Here is a 26,445-nt window from a genome sequence, read left to right as displayed (position 1 = left end):
GTCAAGTATAAATGCAAAGTAGTTTTCAGTACGTGGGCTAACAGTTAAATAGATTTGTAGAGTTTTTTTAACTAACTTACTTTCTGAAAGGTCTCTGACCCCTCAAAGGCTACAATTTATTTAGACTAGCAATAATTGATCCGTTTTGCACATAGTTCTTACCTACTTTCTTGAAACTGAAGATGTGGCCTTGGGAGCATGAAGACGTCTCACTTGCTAGTCTTTAGGGGCTGATTTCTTTTTCTTCTTCCCCAAGGGCAGAACAGATGTCCCGCATGGAAAATCCACAGGTACTTTTGTTCTTTTTATCTCAGTGGAAACTCGAGGAGAAGCAGGCTTGCTGCTGCTCTCAGACATCTGGCCTAAGTTCATAGCACAGAGAACAGTGTTTCCAATTCTCAAAGAGGAGCTTGAGAAGTTAGGTTAGAATATTTTACAGGCGTTAAGCAAGTAGTTAAGAGCTTAAAGGGAGTTAAAGCAACCTGTTATTAAATTTTCTAACATGGCAGACTTACGCCAGAATTATTGAATAATTGACATAAGAAAAATGACTAATGGTTTATCCTCATTTTTTTTTCCTCACAAGGAAATACTTGGTTTCTCACATTGAGATCTCTTTTGTGTAAACCTTTAATTATCTCTCGTCCCTGGTGGCCCTGTTGGTCCTAAAGTCTGTGACCATGTCCAGTTTTCTAATTCATCTTGTTGGCGCTTAACCGAACTAACATTTGCTTTCCTAAACAAAATAAAGCTATCTTTAAGTAGAATTTAAGTCTATCCTGTTGACTAAGTCAAATGATCTTTTTTAGTGTTCACTAATCTACTGCATAACACAATAGAGGGATACAAAACATGGTTACACAGTGCCGCTGCCCTACACAGGTCGTGGCCTACAGGAGGCAGGTACCCTTTCCACCAAACACCGGAAACATCGGGATGGATATTGATGAACCAGAACAAAAGATCCAGAGACAGTGAGGGGGGAGCCATATGAGGGAAACTACAGAGAGGGAATGGATATCAGAGCTGAAAGGGCAGGCTCCAGAGTGGCTGATGAGAGTCTGTAGTTGAAAGGCCACCCCAGTAAAGAGTGATTACACTTGATCTAGTCCCATGGGTCTCGACCCTGGCTGCCTTAGAATTGCCTGCTGGATTTTTTTTTTTTTTTTGGTGGACTATTCTTTTTTAAGTAAGGTAGTATATATAGTAAATTGCACAAACCTTAAGTGTATAGCTTAGTGAATATTCACATATGTTTGGATTCATGTAACTACCACCCAGAACAAGATACAGAATATTTCCATCACTCTGATAGGGGTCCTATCTCCACTCAGTCAGCACCTAAAATGTTTTCACTGTCACCACTGAACAGTTTTGAATAGAGATGAGTTTGAGTTCATAAAAATGAAACTATCATTTCGGAGGAAGTTTATTCATGTCTGCAATTTACTTTCAAATAGATCCACCCCCACCAAAAGATGGATTAGTTGATGGATAAAGGGATAGAGTGGTATTAGGGGATAATACTAATGCTTGGTTCCTACTTCCAGAAATTCTGATTAATTGGTCTGGTTTGGGACCCAGGCATCAAGGTTTTTTTGCTTTTTATTTTTGTTTTGGCACCAGTATCTTTTGAAAGCTTCCTAGGTGTTGCTGCTGTGCTGTCAAGCTGAGAACTCCCCAGCCAGAGGCACAGGGAACACAAGCGGGTAGAAAGTACCGAGTAGCCCACTGGGGCTCAATCGAAGAATCGGTTTTCCTTTAAAACAAATAGGCTAAAACAGAGTAGAGTTGGCATATTAGTTGTCTATTACTGCTGTAACAAATGACCACAAACTTAGTGGTTTATAACAGCACAAATTTATTATCTAACAGTTCTGTAGGTTAGAAAATGCAAATGGGTCTCACTGGACTAAAATCAGGGTGTCAGCAGGGCTGTGTTCCCTTCTGGAAGCTCTAAAGGAGAATCCTTTCCTTGCCTTTTCCAGTGTCTAGAGGCTGCCCACGTTCCTTGGCTCATGGTCCCCTTCTTCCATCTTTGAAGGTAGCAACGTTACATCTCTCTGAAAATTCTCAAAGTGTCAACCCATTCTTCTGTAACCACATCTCCCTCTGAATCCCCTTTACTTTTGAAGATGCTTGTGATTATATATTAGGACCACCTGGATAATCCAGGATACTTTCCCTATTTTTTTTTTAATTTTACTTTTTTATTTATTATTTTTTGGGGGTACACCAAGTTCAATCATCTGTTTTTATACACATATCCCCGTATTCCCTCCCTCCCTCAACTCCCCCCCCCACCCTCCCTCGAGTCCCCCCCACCCTCCCCGTCCCAGGCCTCTAAGGCATCTTCCATCCTCGAGTTCAACTCCCTTTGTTATACAGCAACTTCCCACTGACTATCTATTTTACAGTTGGTAGTATACATATGTCTGTGTGACCCTCTCGCTTCGTCTCAGCTTCCCCCTCACCCCCTGCCCCCTCCCAAACCTCGAGTTCTCCAGTCCATTCTCTGCACTTGCGTCCTTGTTCTTGTCACTGAGTTCATCAGTACCATTTTTAGATTCCATATATGTGAGTTAGCATACAATATTTGTCTTTCTCTTTCTGACTTACTTCACTCTGTATGACAGACCGAGGTCTATCCACCTCATGACATATAGCTCCATCTCATCCCTTTTTATAGCTGAGTAATATTCCATTGTATATATATGCCACATCTTCTGTATCCATTCATTTGTTGATGGGCATTTAGGTTGCTTCCATGTCCTGGCTATTGTAAATAGTGCTGCAATAAACATTATGGTACATGTTTCTTTTGGGATTATGGTTTTCTTTGGGTATATGCCCAGTAGTGGGATTACTGGATCATATGGTAGTTCTATTTGTAGTTTTTTAAGGAACCTCCAAATTGTTTTCCATAGTGGCTGTACCAACTTACATTCCCACCAACAGTGCAGGAGAGTTCCCTTTTCTCCACACCCTCTCCAACATTTGTTGTTTCCAGATTTTGTGATGATGGCCATTCTGATCAGTGTGAAGTGATACCTCATTGTAGCTTTGACTTGCATTTCTCTGATGATTAGTGATGTTGAGCATCTTTTCATGTGTTTGTTGGCCATCTGTATGTCTTCTTTGGAGAAATGTCTATTTAGGTCTTCCACCCATTTGTGGATTGGATTATTTGCTTTTTTGGTATTAAGCTGCATGAGCTGCTTGTATATTTTGGAGGTTAATCCTTTGTCTGTTGTTTCATAGGCAACTATTTTTTCCCATTCTGAGGGTTGCCTTCTAGTCTTGCTTATGGTTTCTTTCGCTGTGCAAAAGCTTTTAAGTTTCATGAGGTCCCATTTGTTTATTCTTGATTTTATTTCCATTATTCTAAGAGGTGGGTCAAAAAGGATCTTGCTTTGATGTATGTCATAGAGTGTTCTGCCTATGTTTTCCTCTAGGAGTTTTATAGTGTCTGGCCTTACATGTAGGTCTTTAACCCATTTGGAGTTTATTTTTGTGTATGGTGTTAGGAAGTGTTCTAATTTCATTCTTTTACATGTTGCTGTCCAATTTTCCCAGCACCACTTATTGAAGAGGCTGTCTTTTTTCCATTGTATACTCGTGCCTCCTTTGTCAAAGATAAGGTGCCCATATGTGGTTGGGCTTACTTCTGAGTTCTCTATTCTATTCCATTGATCTTCCTTTCTATTTTTGTGCCAGTACCATACTGTCTTGATCACTATGGCCTTGTAGTATAGTTTGAAGTCAGGAAGCCTAATTCCACCAACTCCATTTTTCCTTCTCAAGATTGCTTTGGCTATTCGGGGTCTTTTGCGTTTCCATACAAATCGTAAGATTTCTTGCTCTAGTTCTGTGAAAAATGCCATTGGTAATTTGATGGGGATTGCATTGAATCTGTAAATTGCTTTGGGTAGTACAGTCATTTTCACAATGTTGATTCTTCCAATCCAAGAATATGGTATGTCCCTCCATCTGTTTATGTCGTCTTTGATTTCTTTCAGTAACGCCTTAAAGTTTTCTGCATACAGATCTTTTGCCTCCTTAGGCAGGTTTATTCCTAGGTATTTTATTCTTTTTGTTGCAATGGTGAATGGGAGTTTCCTTAATTTCTCTTTCTGCTCTTCCATTGTTAGTGTATAGGAATGCAACAGATTTCTGTGCATTAATTTTGTATCCTGCTACTTTACTAAACTCATCAATTAGTGCTAGCAGTTTTCTGGTAGAGTCTTTAGGGTTTTCTATGTATAATATCATGTCATCTGCAAAGAGTGACAATTTTACTTCTTCTTTTCCAATTTGGATTCCTTTGATTTCTTTTTCTTCTCTGATTGCTGTGGCTAAAACTTCCAAAACTATGTTGACTAATAATGGTGAGAGTGGACACCCTTGTCTTGTTCCTGTTCTTAGAGGGAATTCTTTCAGTTTTTCATCATTTAGAATGGTGTTGGCTTTTGGTTTCTCATATGGCTTTTATTATGTTGAGGTAATTTCCTTCTATGCCCATTTTCTGGAGAGCTTTTATCATAAATGGATGTTGAACTTTGTCAAAAGCTTTTTCTGCATCTATTGAGATGAGCATATGGTTTTTATCCTTCAATTTGTTGATATGATGTATCATGTTGATTGATTTGCGTATATTGAAGAATCCTTGCATCCCAGGGATAAACCCCACTTGATCATGGTGTATGTTTTTTTTAATGTGCTGTTGGATTCTGTTAGCCAGTATTTTGTTGAGGATTTTTGCATCTATATTCATCAGTGATATTGGTCTGTAATTTTCTTTTTTTGTGACATCTTTGCCTGGTTTTGGTATCAGGGTGATGGTGGCCTCATAGAATGAGTTTGGGAGTGTTCTGCCTTCTGTGATATTTTGGAAGAGTTTGAGAAGGATAGGTGTTAGCTCTTCTCTAAATGTTTGATAGAATTCGCCTGTGAACCCATGTGGTCCTGGGCTTTTGTGTGTTGGGAGATTTTTAATCACTGCCTCAATTTCCGTACTTGTGATTGGTCTGTTCATGGTTTCTATTTCTTCCTGGTTCAGTCTTGGAAGATTGTATGTTTCTAAGAATGTATCCATTTCTTCCAGGTTATCCAATTTATTGGCATATAGTTGCTTGTAGTAGTCTCTCATGATCTTTTGTATTTCTGCGGTGTCCGTTGTTACTTCTCCTTTGTCATTTCTAATTCTGTTGATTTGCATCTTCTCCCTTTTTTTCTTGATGAGTCTGGCTAATGGTTTATCAATTTTGTTAATCTTCTCAAAGAACCAGCTTTTAGTTTTATTAATTTTTGCTATGGCTTCCTTCCTTTCTTTTTCATTTATTTCTGCTCTGATCTTCATGATTTCTTTCCTTCTGCTCACTTTGGGGTTTCTTTGTTCTTCTTTTTCTAATTGTTTGAGGTGTAAGTTTAGGTTGTTTATTCGATCATTTTCTTGTTTCTTAAGGTAGGACTGTATTGCTATATACTTCCCTCTTAGAACTGCTTTTGCTGCGTCACATAGGTTTTGGGTTGTTGCGTTTTTGTTGTCGTTTGTTTCTAGATATTTTTTGATTTCCTCTTTGATTTCTTTATTGATTTCTTGGTTGTTTAAGAGTGAATTGTTTAGCCTCCATGTGTTTGTATTTTTTGCAGTTTTTTTCCTGTAATTGATATCTAGTCTCATGGCATTGTGGTCTGAGAAGATGCTTGATATGATTTCAATTTTCTTGAATTTGCCGAGGTTTGATTTGTGACCCAAGATGTGATCTATCCTGGAAAATGTTCCGTGTGCACTTGAGAAGAAAGTGTATTCTGTTGTTTTTGGATGGAATGTCCTATAAATATCAATGAAGTCGAGATGGTCTAATGTGTCCTTTAAAGCTTGTGTGTCTTTATTTATTTTCTGTTTGGATGATCTGTCCATTGATGTAAGTGGGGTGTTCAAGTCTCCCACTATTATTGTGTTACTGTCAATGTCCCCTTTTATAGCTGTTAGCATTTACCTTATGTATTGAGGTGCTCCTATGTTGGGGGCATAGATATTTACCATTGTGATATGTTCTTCTTGGATGGATCCCTTGATCATTATGGAGTGTCCTTCCTTGTCTCTTTTAATAGTCTTTACTTTCAAGTCTAATTTGTCTGATATGAGTATTGCTACTCCAGCTTTCTTTTGACTTCCATTTGCATGGAATACCTTTTTCCATCCCTTTACTTTCAGTCTATATGTATCCCTTGGTCTGAAGTGGGTTTCTTGTAGGCAGCATATAGAAGGGTCTTGTTTTTGTATCCATTCAGCCAGTCTGTGTCTTTTGGTTGGAGCATTTAATCCATTTACATTTAAGATGATTATTGACATGTGTGTTCCAATTACCATTTTCTTAATTGTTTTGGGTTTGTATTTGTAGGTGTTTTCCTTTTCTTGTGTGTCCTACTTAGAGAAGTTCCTTTAGCACTTGTTGTAAGGCTGGTTTGGTGGTTCTGAATTCTCTTCACTTTTGCTTGTCTGGAAAGCTTTTGATTTCTCCCTCAAATCTGAATGAGATTCTTGCTGGGTAGAGTATTCTTGGCTGTAGGTTTCTCTCTTTCAGAACTTTCAGTATATCCTGCCATTCCCTTCTGTCCTGCAGAGTTTCTGCAGAAATGTCAGCTGTTATCCTTATGGGTTTTCCCTTATATGTTGTTTGTTGCTTTTCTCTTGCTGCTTTTAATATTTTTTCTTTGTGTTTAATTGTCATTAGTTTGATTAATATGTGCCTTGGTGTATTTCTCCTTGGGTTTATTCTGTATGGGACTCTCTGTGCTTCTTGGACTTGGCTAATGATTTCCTTTCCCATGTTGGGGAAGTTTTCCACTATAACCTCTTCAACTATTTTCTCAGACCCTTTCTTGTTTTCTTCTTCTTCTGGGATGCCTATAATTCGAATGTTGGTACGTTTAATGTTATCACTGAGGTCTCTGAGACTGTCTTCTATTCTTTTTATCCTTTTTTCTTTTTCCTGCTCTGTGGCAGTTATTTCCCCCATTTGATCTTCCAACTCACTTATTCGTTCTTCTGCCTCAGTCATTCTGCTGGTTATAGCATCTAGAGTATTTTTAATTTCCGTTATTTTGTTATCCATTGCTATTTGTTTTTCTGAGTTCTTATGAACTGTTTCTTGTACTTTCTCTATTTTGTTATTGAGATTTTGTATCATTTTTACTATCATTACTCTAAATTCTTTTTCAGTCATTTTTCCTATTTCCTCCTCATTTATTTGGTCTTGTGGGTTTTTTTCCTGCTCCTTTGCCTGCAGGATGTTCCTTTGTTTCCTCATGGTTGTCCAAACTTTTGGGGTTGCTTGTCCCAATGACAGAGGTGTTTATAGAAGACTGTCCAAGCCTCAGACTAATGTCCAAGTATTGGATTAAACAAATGCTAAGTCTAGGAAACACATACATGTATAAGACACACAATTGCTGAATGCATTAGGACATAAGGCTCTGGAAAGACCTGACAGAACCCCAGTATGCTATCAGATATTCAAAGAGAAACCCAACAGAATTTGACAACTGAAACAGAACAAATCAGAGACAAAAGCAAAAGCAAACAAACAAACAAATAACACCTTACACATACAAACACTAATCCAGGGAGATTTTGTAAGCTAGGATCAAATATAGAAAAGAGCTAGAGTACCACCAGACAGAATGGAGATTCTCAGAATGAAATTAGACAATTGTACTAAAAACTAAGATAAAGACAGAAACCTAATATTAAATACCAAGGTGGTGCGTCATCTGGAGAATAGAGCAAGGAGTCTGAGCAGATTGATAGTGTTGCTTATAAGTATGTTAAGATAAAATAAACTAAAAATGGCTGAAGAAAGGGGAACAGAAGAGCGTAGTGTGATTGGAAATATGGAAATAAAAAGAAAGGAATAGAAATGTATAAAAGATAGGGATGAAAGGAAAGTATGAGAGTTATATTGTCCATACTACCAAAAACTTAGCTAGAAATAGAAGTATATAAAAAGGCAAAAAAATAAAAATAGGATAAAAAATAGCATTAAAAAATTATGTTATAAAACTTGCAGATCCCTTAGGACTAAGATCGTAATTGATAAAGGGGAAAAAAAAAATCCAGAACTGATCCCAGAATGGACCAGTTCAATAGGATTGATACTAATATTTCTGTTTCCTTAGAGTCTCAGCTGTAAGTGTCCTTCTCCTCGCCTTGGGTGTTTTTGCATTATTCTGTGGCCAGCAGAGGTTCCTTTATTGTTCGTCTGTAAGCCTTGGTGTGTGGGGAGGGAGAGGGTACAATAGTGGCTCCTTTCCCTGGGAGTGAGTGAGCAGTGGCGCACTGTTGTTTCAGTCGGGCTTGGAGGTGCCTGTTGCAGAGGGATACCGGTGGCTCAGGTGTAAACAGAAAGTCTCAGAGTTGGGCCTCTCTCCGGGTTTTTTTTGTTGCTGTTGTTGTTTGTTTGTTTTTTCTCGGCAGCCTCCCTGCTGCCGGGCGTTCTGAGGGGTTTTAATCTAGCCCCGCCCGAGTGCCTGAGGGTACTTGTTATCCCTGAGCCCCGTAGGTGGCCCGCAGGACGTCTCTCCACTGCCTGTTGCAGAGGCGCCGAAAGAGAGGGAGAGGCTATGCATGCAGCTCCCCCCCCCCCCCCCCCCCCCCCCCCCCCCCCCCGCCCGGGCGCCTGCAGCCTCCAGCCGCCATCATGGCCGGGCAGCTCTCAGGGACGGGCACTCCTCTCCGCGGACCTCCTCCCTCCTGTCCTCTCGATCGGTCACCTTACTGGCAACAATGTTTCTCACCCTGAACCGGCTCTCCGGTTCCCACGCTCCCGCTCCCGGACCCTCTGTTCAGCTGTGGATCGACGTCTCGGTCCGGGAACACTGAGCTGCGGTGCAGACCCTCCGTGTGCTTCTCACTCCCTCCCTTCTGCCACAGCTCCACCACTTCACCCTCCTTGAGCCGTCGTAGATGCCTCCCTACCGGTTATGTCAGGATCCTTGCAGTCCTTTCTGGTGTCTGAGGTCGTCTGCTGGTGTTCAGCTGGTTCTCTGTGGGAATTATCGCGTCCTTCGGTGCATTCCCAATGCATCTGTGGAGAGGGATGCATTCCACGTCCCTCTACTTCGCCGCCATCTTTTTCCTCACTTCCCCTATTTTTAAGGTCAACTGAATAGCACCCTTAATTCTGTCTGCAGCCTTAATTCCTTTTTGCCATGTGATATAACATATGCACACGCTTTGGGGATTAGCACATAGTCATCTTTGGGAGCCATTATTTTGCCTACCAGAGAAGAATTCACAATTTCTGAAACAAGACATGTTAAAAAAGCAAAATCACAAAGGAAATGATAGATACATCCAACTGCATTAAAATTCAGAACTTTATTCATTAAAAGATGCTATAAACAGAATAAAAGGATAAACCACAAGCTGCAAAAAGGTACTGGCAACACACTTAATATTCAAAACATATAAAGAATTCCTAAAATCAATAAGGAAAGACAATATTCGAAAAAAGATGGGCAAAGAAGTTATATAGGAACATCCCTAAAGAGGACATACCAGAGGCCCATAAGTATATAAAAAGATGTCTATCTTCATTAATATAATAAGGAGACAAAGAACAGGTTTTCAAAATACCATTTGGCAAAAATTAAAAGTTGGACAATCCAAGTATTGCCAACACTGAGGAACACCAGAGACTCCACTCTTGCGTACCTAGCCCAGGTAAACTCCCACATGTGCACACCAGGAAACCTATACACAACTAAGTATTGATAGAACATAATTGTGCATCACAGCAAAACTCTGGAAACAACCCAAACATCCATCAACAGTAGAATGAATAAATAAGTTTGGGGGTGTCTATTCAAGGAAATAATGCATTACGATTCTGCATGCATAAATCTCAAAGACATGATTTTGAATGAAAAGCAAATCTCCAAAGATTATCTGCTATATGATTCCATTTATACAAATTAAAAATAAGTGAAAGGTAAACTTTTTTTGTTTAGGAAAACATCATCACAGCATGATGAACACATAATTCTATACAAAGTCTCTCTCTTGGGAAGGAAAGGGCTTGCATGGGAAGACAGCTGAGGGCTTTTGGGATGTGGTAATGTTCTGTTTTTCAGCTTGGGTGATAAATTCTGTGATTTTCTAAAATTATTACCTAAGTTGTACTTATATGTTTTCATATACTCTTTTCTATTTTGCTGTATTTTACAGTGTTTAAAAAGTTCCCTAATAGCAGACTTAGAAAAGGTCATTTTCCAAAAATTAAGTAGTTTTAAATTATCAAGGCAATGTCCTAATAAACAAGGGATTGCAGTTACCATAAAAAGTTATACATGAATACAGAGCACATTTGTTGTAAACGATTCAAACTCTAAGAACTCATATAGAGTAAAAGGTCAAAATTCCCCTTATTGTCTCTCTTCCTTCGCCAGAAGGCACTCAGCATTTTTAACCCTTCAGTGGGTGTCTCTCTAGATCACTTACCCTGTCTTCTTCCTCATATATTCTATAGAAATGGGTTAATACTACAGTATAGCTGCTGTTCTGAATTTGATTTTCAGAATATGGGAATGTTTAACAACGAGAAGGGAGGTAACATTTACATCCATCAATATCTCATTTTCAGTATCTCATTTATTAAATTCATCTGAAATTTTCTCTTCCCTTTCTTCACATTCCTACTAATATTAAGTAGTAGCCAACTCACGTATCCAGTGTGGCTGGGAGTCAGTGCTCTGGGAAACTCCAGATGGGCCCTGGAAGTACAAGAACCACATGCTTTAAGAATTCCAGCTCAGAATGCCAAGAATGCACTCCTGCCCTGGCGACTGTGGGGCGCACCGCAGTGGGAGGCAGTCTAGGGAGGGCTCGTGTGAAACTGTGAAAGTGTGTGTGTGTGTGTGTGTGTGTGTGTGTGTAGGCTTTTCAGGGGGCTCACATCCCCAGCCTCCCTGACAGTGAAGAGCAATGATGGCCTCCCAATTCAGCAGCACCGGCCCAAGAGCGGCCTCTGCTGGGGACCTGGGGTAGTGATGTCCCAAAGCAGCACTGTGGGGTCCTTATTTCTCACCCCTGACAGTTCACACACCTGAGTAAGGGGTGATTCACCCAGAGAGGAGGTTTTTTTGATACAAAGGCTACATGCCAGTGAATCTTCCCTTCCTATGGCAATGTTCTCTAGTGCAGATATTATCGAGGTAGCAAGTATCTGATGATAATGTCAGTAATAATTAGCATTTGTGGAGCAGTTGATAGATCAGTAAGTGCTATCACGTGGTCCTACTTAATTCTCGCAACAACCCTACAAGGTCTGTATTATGATCTTGGTTTATAAAAGATCAAATTAAAGCTGAGAAAGATTAAATGACTTTGCCCAAATTAATGCCGGCCCAAATGTCAAGCTCAAAGACATGGCTGCAAATTTTATAGTGCAATTAAAATGTAAGTGTATGTATAAAGGCTGATTTGTTGCTAACAAAACAAAATGTTTCAAAGGTGGAGCCCACCTTACAGCACTCTAATAGTGCTCCCAAATTTCTGTGAGGTGCTCTCTCCTTTCTCTGTCACCCAGGGTCCCTGTAGAGCACCGTTCACATCCGCAGTTATCATAGAGTTGTGTATTAACTATATAACTGTATTGCGGCAAATGGCAGTAAAGTCTTCTCAGGAAGAGCCAGCTTCCTGTCGTGTCCAACATCCTGCCATCTGGGCTCAGAGCAGGGCTGCTAACCCCTTGCACCCTGACGGTCCCCATCACAGAGGGTCGCCCGAGCTCCCGTGCAACCCGATCCTTCTGCCCCACGTGTGCAGAAGCAGTGGAGTGTGGGACTAGGACAAGAGGAGCAAAAAGAAAAAAGAGTCAGTCAGGGCCCTTCTTAGTTTGTAGGATACTTCAAGGATTCAAAAGCGTGGATCCACAATGATTAATGCAAAAAATGTAACAAGGTTTTTGAATACACGGCAGAGGAGCACAGAAAGCGTGCACGTTGAACTAATATTCAAATACTTGCCCTTCACATGTGAAAGTCAACATTCTCAGCTCATCTGGATTTAAAAATAGAATGGAGGGAAGTTGATACAGAAGCTGTTGCATGCCACACAAGTGAGGCAAGAGAATGGAAACCCAAAGCCACTAATGATAATCTGTATTTGAGAGTAGACTATATTGTTTGTAAAGGTCCTCTTGGGTTTTGACATTTATAATTATATGACCATGAGTTAAAGCCTACAGAGTCTGATTCTTAAGTATAAAAGCTGACTGAACTGTGCTGGTAAGCGTTCTTGTTTCTTTGTGTGCTTAATGATTATATAGTTAGAATCCTTTGAGCCATAAGATAGAAAATTCAGCTAGAGGTATGTGAAACAATAAGGGAAATGTACTGTTTCATATAATAGAAAGTAAGAAGAGTCTAGGGTTGGCTAGTTCAATGACTTAAAGACCCAGAATCTTTCTTCTTTCTGCTCTGACATCTTCAACTTATCTCTTTGTCCCTTGGTTACAAAGTGGCTGCAGCAGCTCCCAGAACCATGTCCTCATGCAACCCTTCAAGCCAGAGTATCCAAAGACTGGAAGTGACACCATCTTATTCTTGTGTCTATTTGTAAGAAGGAGAAAACCTTTTCTCAGAAGCCCCTGGCAGGTTTGCCTCTATGTTGCAGTGGCAAGAATCATGTCAAGTGCCCATTTCTAAGCCAGTCACTGGCAAAAACAATGAAATGACCATGGCTGGCCTTAGACTGATCAAGATTCACCCTGGGTTAGGGAGTACCCTGCCTCCCTAAAGCATAGCATCTCTTGATAAATGAGCAAAATTGGGATTTCTTTAGCAAGGAGGAGTCGAGTCTGGGGGGCAAATGAGTGTCTACCATGACAAGAAAATTGCTCAGTTTCACTGTTTCTCCTTATAGGTTCTGCCAACATAAACGACCGAAGCATGCTGGGAAAACGGGACAGTGAAATGGCTGTCATTGTGCAGGACACAGAGACGGTCCCTTCACTAATGGATGGAAAAGAGTACCAAGCTGGCCGCTTTGCCCAAGGACTTCGGCTACAGTGCTTTCGGTGGGTCTCCGAAGCGGTGTCTCCCTCTCATAATCCCGCTTCAGTGGACACTGGAACCCAGCCCAGCCTCTTGTCCTTAGCACGCCTGCCACCTCCAGGTTCTTCTCTGTCTAAAACGGTGTCTCCCAGAGCACAGCATGTGCACCACCAGTCGTATGCAAAATGGCTTTGCGTGGGGCACAAACATTTCCTACTTTAATAGCTTTTATTATTTTTCTGTGTAATGGAGAAAGCTGGCATTTTAAGTCTACTAATTGATTTAGGATCAGGTCAAACCATCTAGTGTCTATTTACGTTTTTTATAGTGAGTCCATTTTTTAGAAATTGAAATAGTTCCAGTGATACAAGAATATGATAAAAATTATTAAAGAAGAATGCTAGAGACTGCGGGTATTAAATTTAAATGTGGAAAGTTCAGTTCTCTGATTTCAGGTGACTCCAAACATGGAAGATTCCTGATGGTCTGCAAGAATATGTGAATTTTAAACAAATCGGTGGTCCAGCAGAGAGAACACCGGGCTAAGAAGCAAGGGTTTGTGGCTCTAAATGAGTCCTTCATTCAGTTAAGCTTCCTGAGGATTTTCCTGGGTAGGGCTCTAACTGGCCCCACCCCAGCCCCTGTAGTCCGGTCTCAGTGGTCAGAGTGATCCTTCAGGAACCTGACTCAGGTCCTGTCACTCCTCTTCATCCACTCCTCAATGGCTTCTTCTCTCTCTCTTGTTTGTTTTTTTCAAGTGACTTCTTATCTCCTCTCCCTCCTCCCCAGCCCACTGCAGACCCGCTAAGCTCCGCACTGTCTGTGGAACACCCCAACCACTCTCCCACCTGCAGGCTTTTGCAGAATGTCCACAATTGTATGATTCTAGAACTGTATTGGCCAGGATGGGATTTCAGCGTGGCCTCTGCAGTGAGACAGAGCCAAGTGTCCCCGATTAAGGGTGGTATTTTAAGCTATTTGATGAAAGGCATTGCACAGATACTGTTGCGGTGCTGTTGTTTTAACCCTTCCAGTGTTAATGGTCGCTGCTGGAAACCAGCTCACTTGCAGATAGGCACAAAACCAGCACTTCCCTCCTGCAAATGCTGGCGGCCCTTACATCCTACCTCACTCCAGACTCTGGCTTTTGAGAACCAAGCTTCAGTTCTGGAGACGTCCATTCTGCTCCCTCTGGCCGAGGAGCTCATCAGCAAATCCATCCCTCAAAATGTGACTGTCAGACCTTCTCACAGTTTCCATTGCTGTGTTTATCATCTTTGTTACTAACAGTAAGGTTTGTTTGGGTTTTTTTTCCAGGTCATTGTTATTTTAATTAGCTTTTAATGTTAATTTGTTTTGTTTAACAGGGGAGAGTTTAAAATTAGTACCCTGTTAATCAACCCATTGATTGCCTCCTGCAGCTCATATAAGGAAACAAATATTTCCTCCTGTAAACTAGAAATAAATGTCACACCTTTTCAGTGCCATGCGAACTTAGGTGTTCTCTTTAAAGGCGTAGGCTTCTTTACAAATTTCTAAATGTATAATAATTATAGAGGGAGAGGGTTCTGATTACAACATATTTTTCATTGTAGAAAATTTGGCAAACACAGAAAAGCAATAAGGAAATTAAGTTTATCTGTAATCCCACCACCCTGTGCGAACAATTTTAACATTCCATGCGTACGATTCCACTTTTTTTCTATACATAAATATTACTACACTGTATTTCTTTTTTAAACACAATTAGGATCTTGCAGTTCTACAAAGTCCTTTATTATTTAAGTAATGTTACACACAATTTTCCATGTCCTTGTGTTCTTCTGTAACATTTAATGGCTGCATTGTATTACATTGTTTGAATATGCCTGTAATTCCTTTAACCAAAACCTCATTGACAGACAGATTTTTCCCTGCTATAAAAAAGTGGGTATGGTTGTAGATAGCATCTTGCTTACCTTCTTAATTGTTTCCTTAACTAAATCCTAACTATGGGATTTCTAGCCAAAGGAAGTGTGCAGTTTCCTTTGCCCTCTGAGTTCTATTATTTTGTTTAACCTTTGCCGATTTGTTGGCTTTCAAACGGAATTTCATTATTTTAATTTGCAACTTGAGGGCTTAAAAATGTATCCATTAGCCATTTGTAATTGTTCTTTTATAAACTGTCTAGACTATTCATGTCCTACCATACCACTTCCCCAAATTAGTATTCTTTTCCAGAATAATCCTGGCTACTCATTCATTCTTCCACAAGAACTTTAAAATTGTTTATTCAAGTTCTGTCATTAGTTTTTTGACAAGGACCACAATATATTTATAGATTAATATAAAAAGAGATGACATCTTTATAATACTGAGCCATCCTATTGAAGAACAAGGTATGGACTTCAATTTATTCAAATTTTTTTGTTCCTCAATAAAGCTTTAGGGTTTTCAGTATTGGAAGCAGGAGTTGTTCTTCAGTAATCATTAAAGGTTTTTGTTGTTCTTTTGGTTTTCTGCTGATTCTGTACATTTCATGCTAAGTTTTTTCCTAGGTGCTTTATTTTTCCTGGCAACTGTCAAACTGTCTTAAAGAGGCAGTTGTTCTTGAACAAGCATTTGCACTTTGCCACAATGGCAAACACAAATAATACATTAAAAAGCACCATGAAAGCCTTATGTTGATTTTAGCTCTTTTAATTAGGAAATAATTCTCAAAGATAAATGCTGTGATCTACAGCCGAGCCTTTTTCTCCCTCAAAAAAAAAAGCAACTTCAATCCATTTTCCATCTGGGCTATTTTTGACTAGAAATAGAGAGACACATTTCGATGTGAAGTCAATTCTAAACAGAATCAACCATCAGGGCACTGCACTGAATGTCACAACTACATGCCAAACAGTTCCTTAAGTCCTAGATAAGTAACCAAACTTTACAGATGTAACCATCACTCAACAGAAACCATTATCCACACAATTTGCAACTCAGAATCATTTACAGTGATAGACATGAGAAAGAACAGAAACAATTTTCTGCAGTTTTCCTACTGTCCCACTGGTGCATAAACAATTAAACATTACATAATTGCCATATATACATTTTGTCAACATAAAATCAAATTGGTTTCCTCTGAAACCTCAGCCCTCAAAAGGATACCCAGTGTACTTCATATTATTTTCACTGTGCATTTTAATATAAATTTTTTATAAGTAAAAATCAGGGAAAATAATTTATTATTGAATATTGTCTGTTATAAACTTATTTAAATACTTCTTCTACACACAAGCTCTTACCTGATAACTTGATAGACACATTGCCTCACCTCTTTTTCTCATTTAAAAAGCAAAGTCACAGAAATATTGTTTGTGCTCTGTTTTCAGCTGGTTAGACCCGACCCAAATCAAAGGCCTCATCATAATTGGCTTATTGTTATAACATGCACCGTCCTTCACATTTGGTGCCGTTAAATTTTGCTTTGGGTCTTAAGGAGCGGCAGCATCTGGGTGCAAACATCATCCCTTAGGACCTTTTGAGGTTATAAAACTATAAGAATCCTAGTGAGCCCAGGTGCCAGATCCATTTACGTTAGAGAATTTTTATATAGTAGAAAAAGTGCAGCCTCAAACTGAAATGCGATGCCCTTTTATCCCTATAAGCTGGCTGAGCTTTTTCAGGAGTCAACAATATCGGAGTTGACTGGGGAGAACACACATGGTTAATAGCGTGTGTTGCAACAGCCTTTCTTGAAGTAAATTTTGCATATTGTTGACTTAAATTTCTCCTAGTGAAATAATCATAGAAATTCATGAGATAATTATATATGATGAACAAATTATGTCCATTATAGCATTGTTTATAATCATGGAAAACTGGAAATGACCAAAAGGGCACAATAAAATAGCTGGTTAAATAAACTTCCATGTAATGGGAAATTCTGCAGCCATTAAAAGTGATGATGTAAATCTACCTACTTAAGTACAGAGAGGGTAACAATACTATGACCTCCACGCTGTTCAATCCAATGGTCAGTTCTCATCTGAATTTGACACTGGGTGGTTCCAGGATACATCTTCTGGCTGCTCCTTCTCGCCCCTCCTGTTGAGTGCGCTGGTCCTCTTCTCTGTCTATACTCACTACTTTGGTGAATTCAGTTCAAATCAAATGGCTTTATGTACGTGTATACATATGTGGACAGTTCTCGGATCTGTATCTCCAGCCAAACCTTCTCTCCCAAACTCCAGATTCATTTATCCAACTGCCTACTTGGCATCTATTAAGTACTCACCACTTGAGTATTTAATAGAGGTCTCAACAGGTTCAAAATAGAATTCCCGGTCTTGCCCCACTAACTGGCTCTACCCACAGAATTCCCCATCTCAGCTAATGGCAACTACATTCTTCTAGTTGCTCAAGCGAAAGCCCTTTCAGTCATCCTGATGCCTCACTTTTTCTCACACCCTGTGTCCACTGGATCAGCGAAACCTTCGTCTTCACTTTCCTCTCCACCACCCAAGCTACCATCATCTCCCACCAGGATCACTGCAGTGACTCCTAACTCATCTCCCTGTTTCAACCCTTGCCCCACACAGTCTATTCTCAATATGGCAGCTTTTTTTTTTTTTATTATTTTATTTTATTTTTTTGGGGGTACACCAGGTTCAATCAACTGTTTTTATACACATATCCCCATATTCCCTCTCTCCCTCGACTCCCCCCCCACCCTCCCCATCCCAGTCCTCTAAGGCATCTTCCATCCTCAAGTTGAACTCCCTTTGTTATACAACAACTTCCCACTGGCTATCTATTTTACAGTTGGTAGTATATATATGTCTGTGCTACTCTCTCGCTTTGTCTCAGCTTCCCCTTCACCCCCCGTAATATGTACGTCACAGCCTTTCATTCCTTGCTCCATTGTCTGCAGTGTGTCCCAGTTTCACACAATGTAAAAGCCAAAGCCCCTCTGAGACCCATTTCCCCACTTCTATTTCTAACGTAGCACAGGCCTTTTTGGTATTCCTTGAACCTGCCCGGCATGTGAGAAAAGGGCTTTGGACTCCGTTTTGATTCTCTCTCTATTAATAGAAATGTCTCCAAGCTTTCGTTTCCCATTTGTAAAATGGGAATCATGTACCATCTACCTCCCAGGATTAAGATGGGAGTGCTTTTTAACTCTCGGGCTTTGTGTGAGTACAAGAGCCTTTATAATTTTCAAATATGACCTCTAAAACGTGTCTTGCTTTGCTTGAGAATTTCTTACTACTTCTAGTCCTCGATTTATATTTGATCAATTCAGACAATCTACTGTATGGCTTCTTTTATGCCAGGTGCTCTGGGGATATGAGGATAGCCAGGTCATGTTCTCTCAAGGAATTTAGACTCTAGCAGTGGGAGATGGGCCTATTAAAAACAAAAATGCCTGAAGTATTGCAGGCGCTCTGATAAAAACAAAGCATAGATGAAGCACAGTGCGGGGGAGAGAGGAAGAAAGTTAAAATCTCTCAGGGTTGACAGGGAGAAATGGGAGACGGGAGAAGGGGAGCCATAAAGAGTGTTGTAGAGGTGACCTTGTACTGAGTCCTGAAAGACCGTAGGTAGGGTTACACAAACAGATAGGGGAAGGAAAATCCTCCCCAGCTGCTCCCATCTCACACTCTTAAAGCACACCTAGTATTTACCACATCTTAGTGAATTCCTTTTGAGGGTGATTCTTTGTTCATTGTTGCTCTCACCCACCAAGTTTAACTCCACTCGGAGAGGCTCCATGTCTTTCATGTTCATTTCTGCACCCTAGAGTTCAGCACAGTTCTTGGCCCAAGGGAGGAAAGAGGGAAGGAAGGCAGGAAGGGAGGGAGAGAAGGAGATCAAGTCTTGGTTAAGAGCACCAGTTTGGGAATCAGGTGGTCCTGGTTGGAGTCCCAGATCTGCAGTTTACCAGCTGTATGACAATCTCTCTATGCCTTAGTTCCCTTTTCTGTAAAAGGAAAAGAGGAAAATAATAATACTTGCTGCTGCTTTTATTTTTTTAATATTTTTTAACTTTTTTAAAAATAGCTACTTCTTCATAAGGCTGTTGAGGATTTACTGAGGTCATTTTTGGAAAGAGCTCAGCACATTGACTGGCACATGCTTTAAACACTAATCCTATCTTCCAAGGTCCTAACCCTCTTAGGGCAAATTACTGGCACTCTCTTAGAACAAAATGAAGGTCTTTCTTTGTCCAACAGTTAAAACTTTCAAGCATTATAACAACTTAGGTTTTTTTGTTTTGTTTTGTCTTATTTTGTTTTGTTTTGCAACGTGGCTTTTTTATATAGACATACAGACACAGACTTAATCTTCATGGCTTCCTTTGATTTCCTAAAAAAAAAAATGGGCTTCCGTGGTTGAGTGCCTGCATTGCTGTACCATTAGAAACAGTACCTGCAGCAAACTGCTTTGTCTCAGTTACTTATTTTGGAGGACACTTGTATTTCAGGGTTGTCCTCGGCTATCTTTCTGGCCCCCGTGAAGACATTCAGGATCCAGTGAGTGACAAATTCTTCAAGGAGGTGTGGGTTTCAACAGCAGCTCGAAATGCTACAATTTATGATAAGGTAAGGTTCACACATCCTGCTCCTTTTTTAACTGAATCACATCACAAGAGCACATAATTATTCCTGCATATTATTGCTACCGGGTATTCTTAATGAGTGTAAAAAACCAATACACCTCCAAGCTGTAATAAAATACTTCTTGGTAGATGTTAAAAAAAAAAGAGTCAAAAAGAGCCATGGATTATGGTTTAGAAGAGACGTCAGTGGCATTCTGGTCTCAGATGCCAGAATCCCATCATGAGCATCCTTAGCAGGTGGTTACCCAGGCTTTGTCTCGTGACGAAGAGAAAAGAGGCAGATGGGATCAAAAAATGAGTCTGACCTGGGTTCAGCCCAGCTCACACAGTTGCTGTTGATATAACTCTGTGTTTAGTCATTTGATGCTCTGAGCCTTCCTTTCTCTCCTCGCCTATAAATTGGGAGGAATATTCACTAGGTGGTCATGAAGATAAAGAACGGTCTATTAAATGTATTTAGCACCTTGTACGTATAGTAAATGGTGTCCATCCTAATGATGAAGCTTATTAATAATGAGAAACTTCCTCACCTAAACAGCTCTAATTTTGGAAAGGTGTTTTAAAACCAGTTTCATTTGTTAGGAAGGCCAAATGCATCTTTTGGTAAGTTCCATCCATTGGTGATGATAAAAAGTGTACAAGAGTCACCCAGCACTGGAACAGGTTGTCATGAAGTAGCCAGCTTTCCATCATAGAAAATATTCAAGCTAAGATCCATTGACCATCTATCATAAACTGGGTAAGAGTACATTCTTCTTCTGACTTCCAGAGTCCCCTCAGCACAGAAAATTCATCATTTCTAATGAAACATGACAACTATCTACATAGCCTTATTTCATACTGTGGCCTCAAAGCCATGATCAAATAGGTCGTGTGCGTGGAGTCTTTTCAAATGTAATTTTTAAAATGCAGGGCACAGCCTAGTTTGGATCCTTTATTGGTGGGAATAACAGCTATAGAAGACATTTTGGGAATAATCAGATAAATCTGAATATGGGCCATATCTTAAATGACATAGAATTGATTTTCTGAGGTATGAGAATGGTATTGTGGTTATATAGGCACACGTCCTTATTCTTAAGAAATACATGCTGAAGTATTCAAGTGTGAAGTGTTATGATGTGTGAAACTTATTTTCAATTAGGAAAATACATGTACAATTGATAACTTTAAGTACAGGTACAGATATGAACATTTTTCAAAATAAAAAGTTAGAGAAAATATAATATACAGTTTTCCTTTTATACCAGAACCTCCAGTGAAATTCAAGGGTGATTATTATCCAAAAAGTAGGGTATCACCCATGAAACTCCTTACTACTAGCTTGACTTTATCCGGAGGTCAATCACGTAAATCAGATATAGGATCTATGATTTTTTTTTTGATGGAAGCAAAACTAGCTCTCTCTTTGTAGCAAATAAAAGAAGCAACCTTTCAATCAGATCTGTGCTGTAACATGAAACTAACATATGTTTCATAAAACAAAGGTTTTTGTCTGTCGGAATGAGTATTTTCCATAAAGGAGATATGCTTTCTTTTAAACCTATCACTCAGTTTCCCATTTGCGTTTTAATCAGGTGTTCCGGTGCCTTCCCAATGATGAAGTACACAATTTAATTCAGCTGAGAGACTTTATAAGCAAGCCCATATTAGCAAAGGAAGATCCCATTAGAGCTGAGGAAGAACTGAAAAAGATCCGTGGGTTTTTGGTGCAGTTCCCCTTTTATTTCTTGTCCGAAGAAAACCTACTGCCTTCTGTTGGCACCAAAGAAGCCATGGTGCCCACCGAGGTTTGGACTTAAGAGTCATACTTGTTTGCAGCTCAAAGACTTCCACCCTGAGGAGTATACGGCACATACTGACTTTCTGGAGACCTAACAGCCAAAGCCAGACCCAGCGCACTCTTGTATCCAACCCTTGGACCCTTTGGATTGGCTGGGAAGGGCTGCGGTCATACTGACGTAAGGACAGTGAACATCAGCAGGTCTTTATAATTCCTCCTGTGTGTCCTTGTGAAAAAGGGACTGCATTCTTAGGTAGCATATACCCAACAGCCTAAACACATACTTAAATTCCATGATGTATATACCGAAGTGCATTTTCTTTGCTAACAAGAATTTACCTGTAACTGTGATCTACTTTGCCAAAAGTTGTCTGAATCTCCTTACCTTTCTCTGACCCTCACTTATGCAGCTGATGTCTGGTGGATCTGCCTTCATCTCATAGTCCACACAGGTTCTGTTTGAGATATTGTTTATTGCTAGAAGATGTTGTGATGTTGCTTCAAAGTTTTTTAAGGTTACCTGGGATGCTTCTGCCCATCTGGTCCTGGAGTAGTGGTATGTACTCAACCAAGGATGTGGTCCTTATTCCTTTTCAGTGACTGAAAGGACAGAACAGACCTTAGTCTACACAGCAGCCCGTGTTAGGCCCTTCTGATAACATTGACAGTATGTATCTTGACACCACAGAGCAACAGGAAGGAATTAAACTCGGTTAGTAAGGCAGAGATTTCACTTTGCCTCCAAAGGCACAGACAAGATGTGTCCTTTTGATAGGGCACACCAGATCTGATTTGAAAACCTGTAGGATATTTGTTTACACAGCAACCGATAAAACTCAAAGATAGAGCATGCAGCCATCACAAATCTCCAGTGTGTTGGTGGGAATCTGATCCAGATAAGAAAAGATTTCTTATAGTCCTGTAAAATTTCCTGTCATCCTTAGCTGCTGGATTGATTGAAGTTTGAGTTTCTACATTTCAGAATCAAACCAGTGAATACAACTTGTCTTTTAAGAGAATCAGGGGCTTCATAACTCATGCCAAGTTAGTGAGTGTGAGCCTGAACTTATTTGACATTCAGCTCTCCAGCTGTTACCTTCTTTAAGAAAAACTGATTGCAAAATACGTGCAACTTGTCTTCCATTATTAAATATACACTAACACTCCACCAGGGTTCCAAAGAGCTTAGGATTATTTATTAATTCACACTATCCTAGTCTGTGAATTGTTCTGGAAACCCATTTCTCCTTTTTGGACGTTAGTGTACCCTTTGGTACCCCATAGCTCTAATTTTATTAAGCAGAATTATTCTTACAGCCTGAAGAACTAATGTGGGTTCCCAAAAGGCCTGAGGCCATAGAATGTGATGTAGGTACAAGGATTACACCTCTGTGGGTTACCTGGATAGAATCTCATCCAAAGAGGCAAGGACCCAATCCTTGTATTTTTAGAGCTAATAGGCTGGTGGAAAAGGTTATATAGGAGGACAAAGTCAGTGAACTCAGTTAGTAGGAGAGAGACAGTGTCATACCCAGGAGAGGGTTTTACAAATGAGGTTTTATAAATGAGGTGGGACTATGTCCCCAACAATGGAAATGAATATGCTTTTAGGGCGGCTGAATATAGTAAAATGACTTCATTCTATAGCAACTGGAAATAAGATATTTGCTATTTATGAAGTTTAGATTGGCACAGTGTTGAGTATATGTGGAATACCTAAGGATTTCTTATATTTTCTTTTTAAATGTTTTTTAAAATGTAGAACAGTCAACAAACTATTTCTCTTACAAAAAAATCACTTAATCCAACCTCTCCCAGTTTTATAGCTGAGGAACCTGAGACCCAGGCTAGTTGAAAGACTCACTGAAGTTCACCCATTAGGACCAGTGATATTGCTGCAGTCCATTACTGGCCTCTCCTTTCATTCATCACTGCCCCCAAATGAGGAAATGCAGTAAATAGATTTCAGGCAGGATGCCTCTAAGCTACCTTGAACCCTGTGATATTATGTATTTATGTGCTTGTCTGTCTCCCCCTACTAGAATGTAAGCTCCATGGGGCAGGGACTTTCCTGTGTTTTGTTCATAGTGTATCCCCTGAGCCTGAAACAGCACCTGGCTCACAGGAGGTGTTCAGTGCATGTTTGTTGGATGAATAAAGGAGGTGGAGCAGAGAGCTAAGGAAATGAAAAACTTAGAGTCTCAGACAAGAACTCTTCCTGCTGTTGCTAAAGAAACTGTTAGCAAGTTTCTTTTCTACTGCATCCTCTCAAAGGCAAGATGCTCATCTGCAAAGAGAGGGGCTACAAGATTTATTTGGGTGGATTTTATGGAAAATTCAGTGCCATAATTGCCTGCTTTGTAGTAGCAGTTTACATAGTGCAGCATTCTGCAAAAATTGCGTGGACCATGGACACAAGATGTACTGTATGGCCTAATTACCCCTCACTCTTTGACACCATTGCTCCCTGATAGAAGTTCAAATAATTTATCTTTAACATTACAATGTCTGATATAAACTTTAAAATGCACGTGATTGTCTTGAAAAGCTATTATGAATCTGTTCAACATTTTAAATTGACTGTAATCTTTTCAAATGCCTGTAAGTGCTGTACCTGACACTCTGATAATCTCTGTAATAATTTTTGCTTTTAAGAAGGAAAAATTCTATGATTACAAGAAGTGAAGGATAGAAAGTAGTCATGGCCTATTAAAGCTATTCAGATTGGCCAAGCTTGGTGGTTGGAGGATACTCAACACAGCAGGTCAGGTGCAGGCATTCGCTCTGGAGCAAGGGTCCACTCGGGAACTCACCCTCCAGTGGGATGGCCTTCGTTCTCAGCTGTAACGCATCACAGAAAGCTGGTCATTAGATAATTGAGTGACATATTGTAACATAAAACATTGGTTTTATTTTAATAGCACCTTTGGAAGAAAATTTTGTCTCTAGGTGGTCAAAACCATAAGCTGTTAATCTCATATAATAACTTGGGAAATTATCATCTATCGTGAATTAACAGTCTTCCAGATGAAGACAGCAAGCCAGGAGGTCTTTTTGCAGACGTAAGACGACAGGCAGAACAGATTTTTTTATACGTCATGAAGATCCTGCACTTCTTTCTGCCTCTCCTCATTCCTTCTTATTCCTTCAGCCTCTGTCCCCAATCAGAGTCCTTCCTTATTATGGGAACCATTTTAGAGGACAAGGAAAAGCTTTCTGGGAAAAAAACAAGATTAGGCCTCTATAATAAATCTTCCATTCAACTTACACTTTTAAGTGACTGACAAAATATTATTAACAGAGGTAATGGTTCTTTTTAACATCTCTGATCTGATGTGGCACTTGAGCATTTTCAGATGCCTGTCACCCCCTGGAGGAGAGCAAAAGAGGACCCTTAATGTCTTCTCATCCCTCTCAATTCTCTGGTGTATGAAATGAGCAAATGCTAAAGGATTCTCAGTGTGCTTAGGAATACAATTTTATTTCTTGGACGATCCTCTGAGGTCAATTACTACTGGCAATTTGGAGGTTTAAAATGGGTTTTATCAGGCAGAGGCCTGGAGAAATTCTTGAATGCGGAAGTTCCCTGGAAAAGGGATTCATCGCCATCTATCTAACAAAGCTGCAGGGTGAGAATCAATGGATTTGCGTTATGTTTAGGGGGAGGCAGATGCCATAGTATAATTCCCAGTGGCATTTAGTTCACATGTGATGTATTACTGGCTCTGACGGCAGTGGGAAGGATTCATGAAAGGAACCAAACATTCTCTGGCTGAATTCATTATGGGTTATTTTCTTTGTTCCTTTATACCAGTGTTAAATTTTAACTTAAAAATGAAAAGTAATCAAGATAAATAAATAAAAATTTGTCATGCTAATCATTTTAAACTTTTAAGTTTTAAAGTCAGAGACTGGGATGGCAGTCCAACCAAAATGCAGACTTAATTACTCGTTCCTATCCCCCCGCAGCTACAATTGTTGGCTTTATTCTAGATAAATGCACTGAAGTGAATGTTGTCCTAGTTCTGCTCGACACCAGGAAGTGTACTGTGCTCTCCAAATGTATATTCCACTTCGATGCTTCACTTAAAATGGTCTGAGTCAAAGGTACTGATATTCTCCTCAACCATTTTAAGAATTCATACCAAAGTACTGCACTTGGAGCACATGCCTCTGACACAAAAGCCAAATACTTGCTGATGAACAGCCTTCCATTCAGAATATTCAGATATTCTGGACAGAGCTCGGCCCTAGCCTCACGCTTGTGGCAGGCTTTGGCAAACGAAGGCTGGGCTTCCTGCTTTTCTAAGTAAAGGTTTATTTGAATGCAGCCATGTCCGTGTGTTTACATGCCTCATGACCAAATGATCTGCAAATCTGAAAAGACTTGCCATCCTTCAGAAATGTTTACTAATTCTTCCTTTAGAGAAAGCAGACAATGTCCAATTAGTGTACCTCAGCCAAACAGATCTGGGTGAGTTTTACTCTCTTCCACAAGCAAGGTTTTCAACTGTCCCTTTCCCAGAGCCCAGCATCCTACAACAGATTTATTCTAACAAGGTCAAGTCCTTTCAGGAATGAAAAATCATATGGCTTTTGGTTCTGAAAGAGTTATCGTCAACTTCTCCCAGCAGAGCACTCATATGGAAGCATGGTTGATAATGTTTGTAACTAAAGTGTTAAATGAGAATGGATAGGCCTAACCATTTGTATTCAGAATGAGAGTTGTGAACTCAAGAAACAATTTCCCTGGATTTTCCTTCTATGAAGCCTTGGAAGTGACACATGTATCCATTTTTTGCCTCACAGTCAATGCTTTCGATGCCAAGTCCCTTAACTGCTTTTTTAAATGTAAATATTCATTAATTAAACAATTAAAAGTGTGAACTCGGCAGTGTCCCTCTATGTGAAAAGCAGATGCAGCATCCTGCACGTGGGGGTTTAGAGCCAGCGCGCTGGAGGTCTGCACTGGAGACAGAAACGCGCGCCTTTGGAGCAGATGTCAGAG

At 40.0% G+C, this 26,445-nt stretch overlaps 1 protein-coding gene across 4 annotated transcripts in view; it reads left to right on the top strand.

Annotated features, from left to right (window-relative positions):
* PLD1 (phospholipase D1) overlaps nucleotides 1-26,322 on the top strand; it is a 208,444-nt gene extending 182,122 nt beyond the window's left edge. For 3 of the 4 annotated variants that reach the window (XM_057738033.1, XM_057738034.1, XM_057738032.1), the window contains 3 exons: nucleotides 12,932-13,085; nucleotides 19,520-19,637; nucleotides 21,232-26,322. In XM_057738033.1, the coding sequence (XP_057594016.1) occupies nucleotides 12,932-13,085; nucleotides 19,520-19,637; nucleotides 21,232-21,456 (497 nt within the window). In that variant the 3' untranslated portion in view covers nucleotides 21,457-26,322. Of the gene's footprint in view, nucleotides 1-12,931; nucleotides 13,086-19,519; nucleotides 19,638-20,236; nucleotides 20,394-21,231 lie in introns of all 4 variants that reach the window. The other variant, XR_009054227.1, reaches the window with a different exon arrangement.
* The last annotated feature ends 123 nt before the right edge of the window (nucleotides 26,323-26,445 follow it).

Source organism: Hippopotamus amphibius, chromosome 6 (genome assembly GCF_030028045.1).
Source record: "Hippopotamus amphibius kiboko isolate mHipAmp2 chromosome 6, mHipAmp2.hap2, whole genome shotgun sequence".
Lineage (NCBI taxonomy): Eukaryota > Metazoa > Chordata > Mammalia > Artiodactyla > Hippopotamidae > Hippopotamus > Hippopotamus amphibius.
The sequence above is the reverse complement of the archived record's forward strand: the minus strand, read 5'-3'. Positions and strand labels throughout refer to the sequence as shown.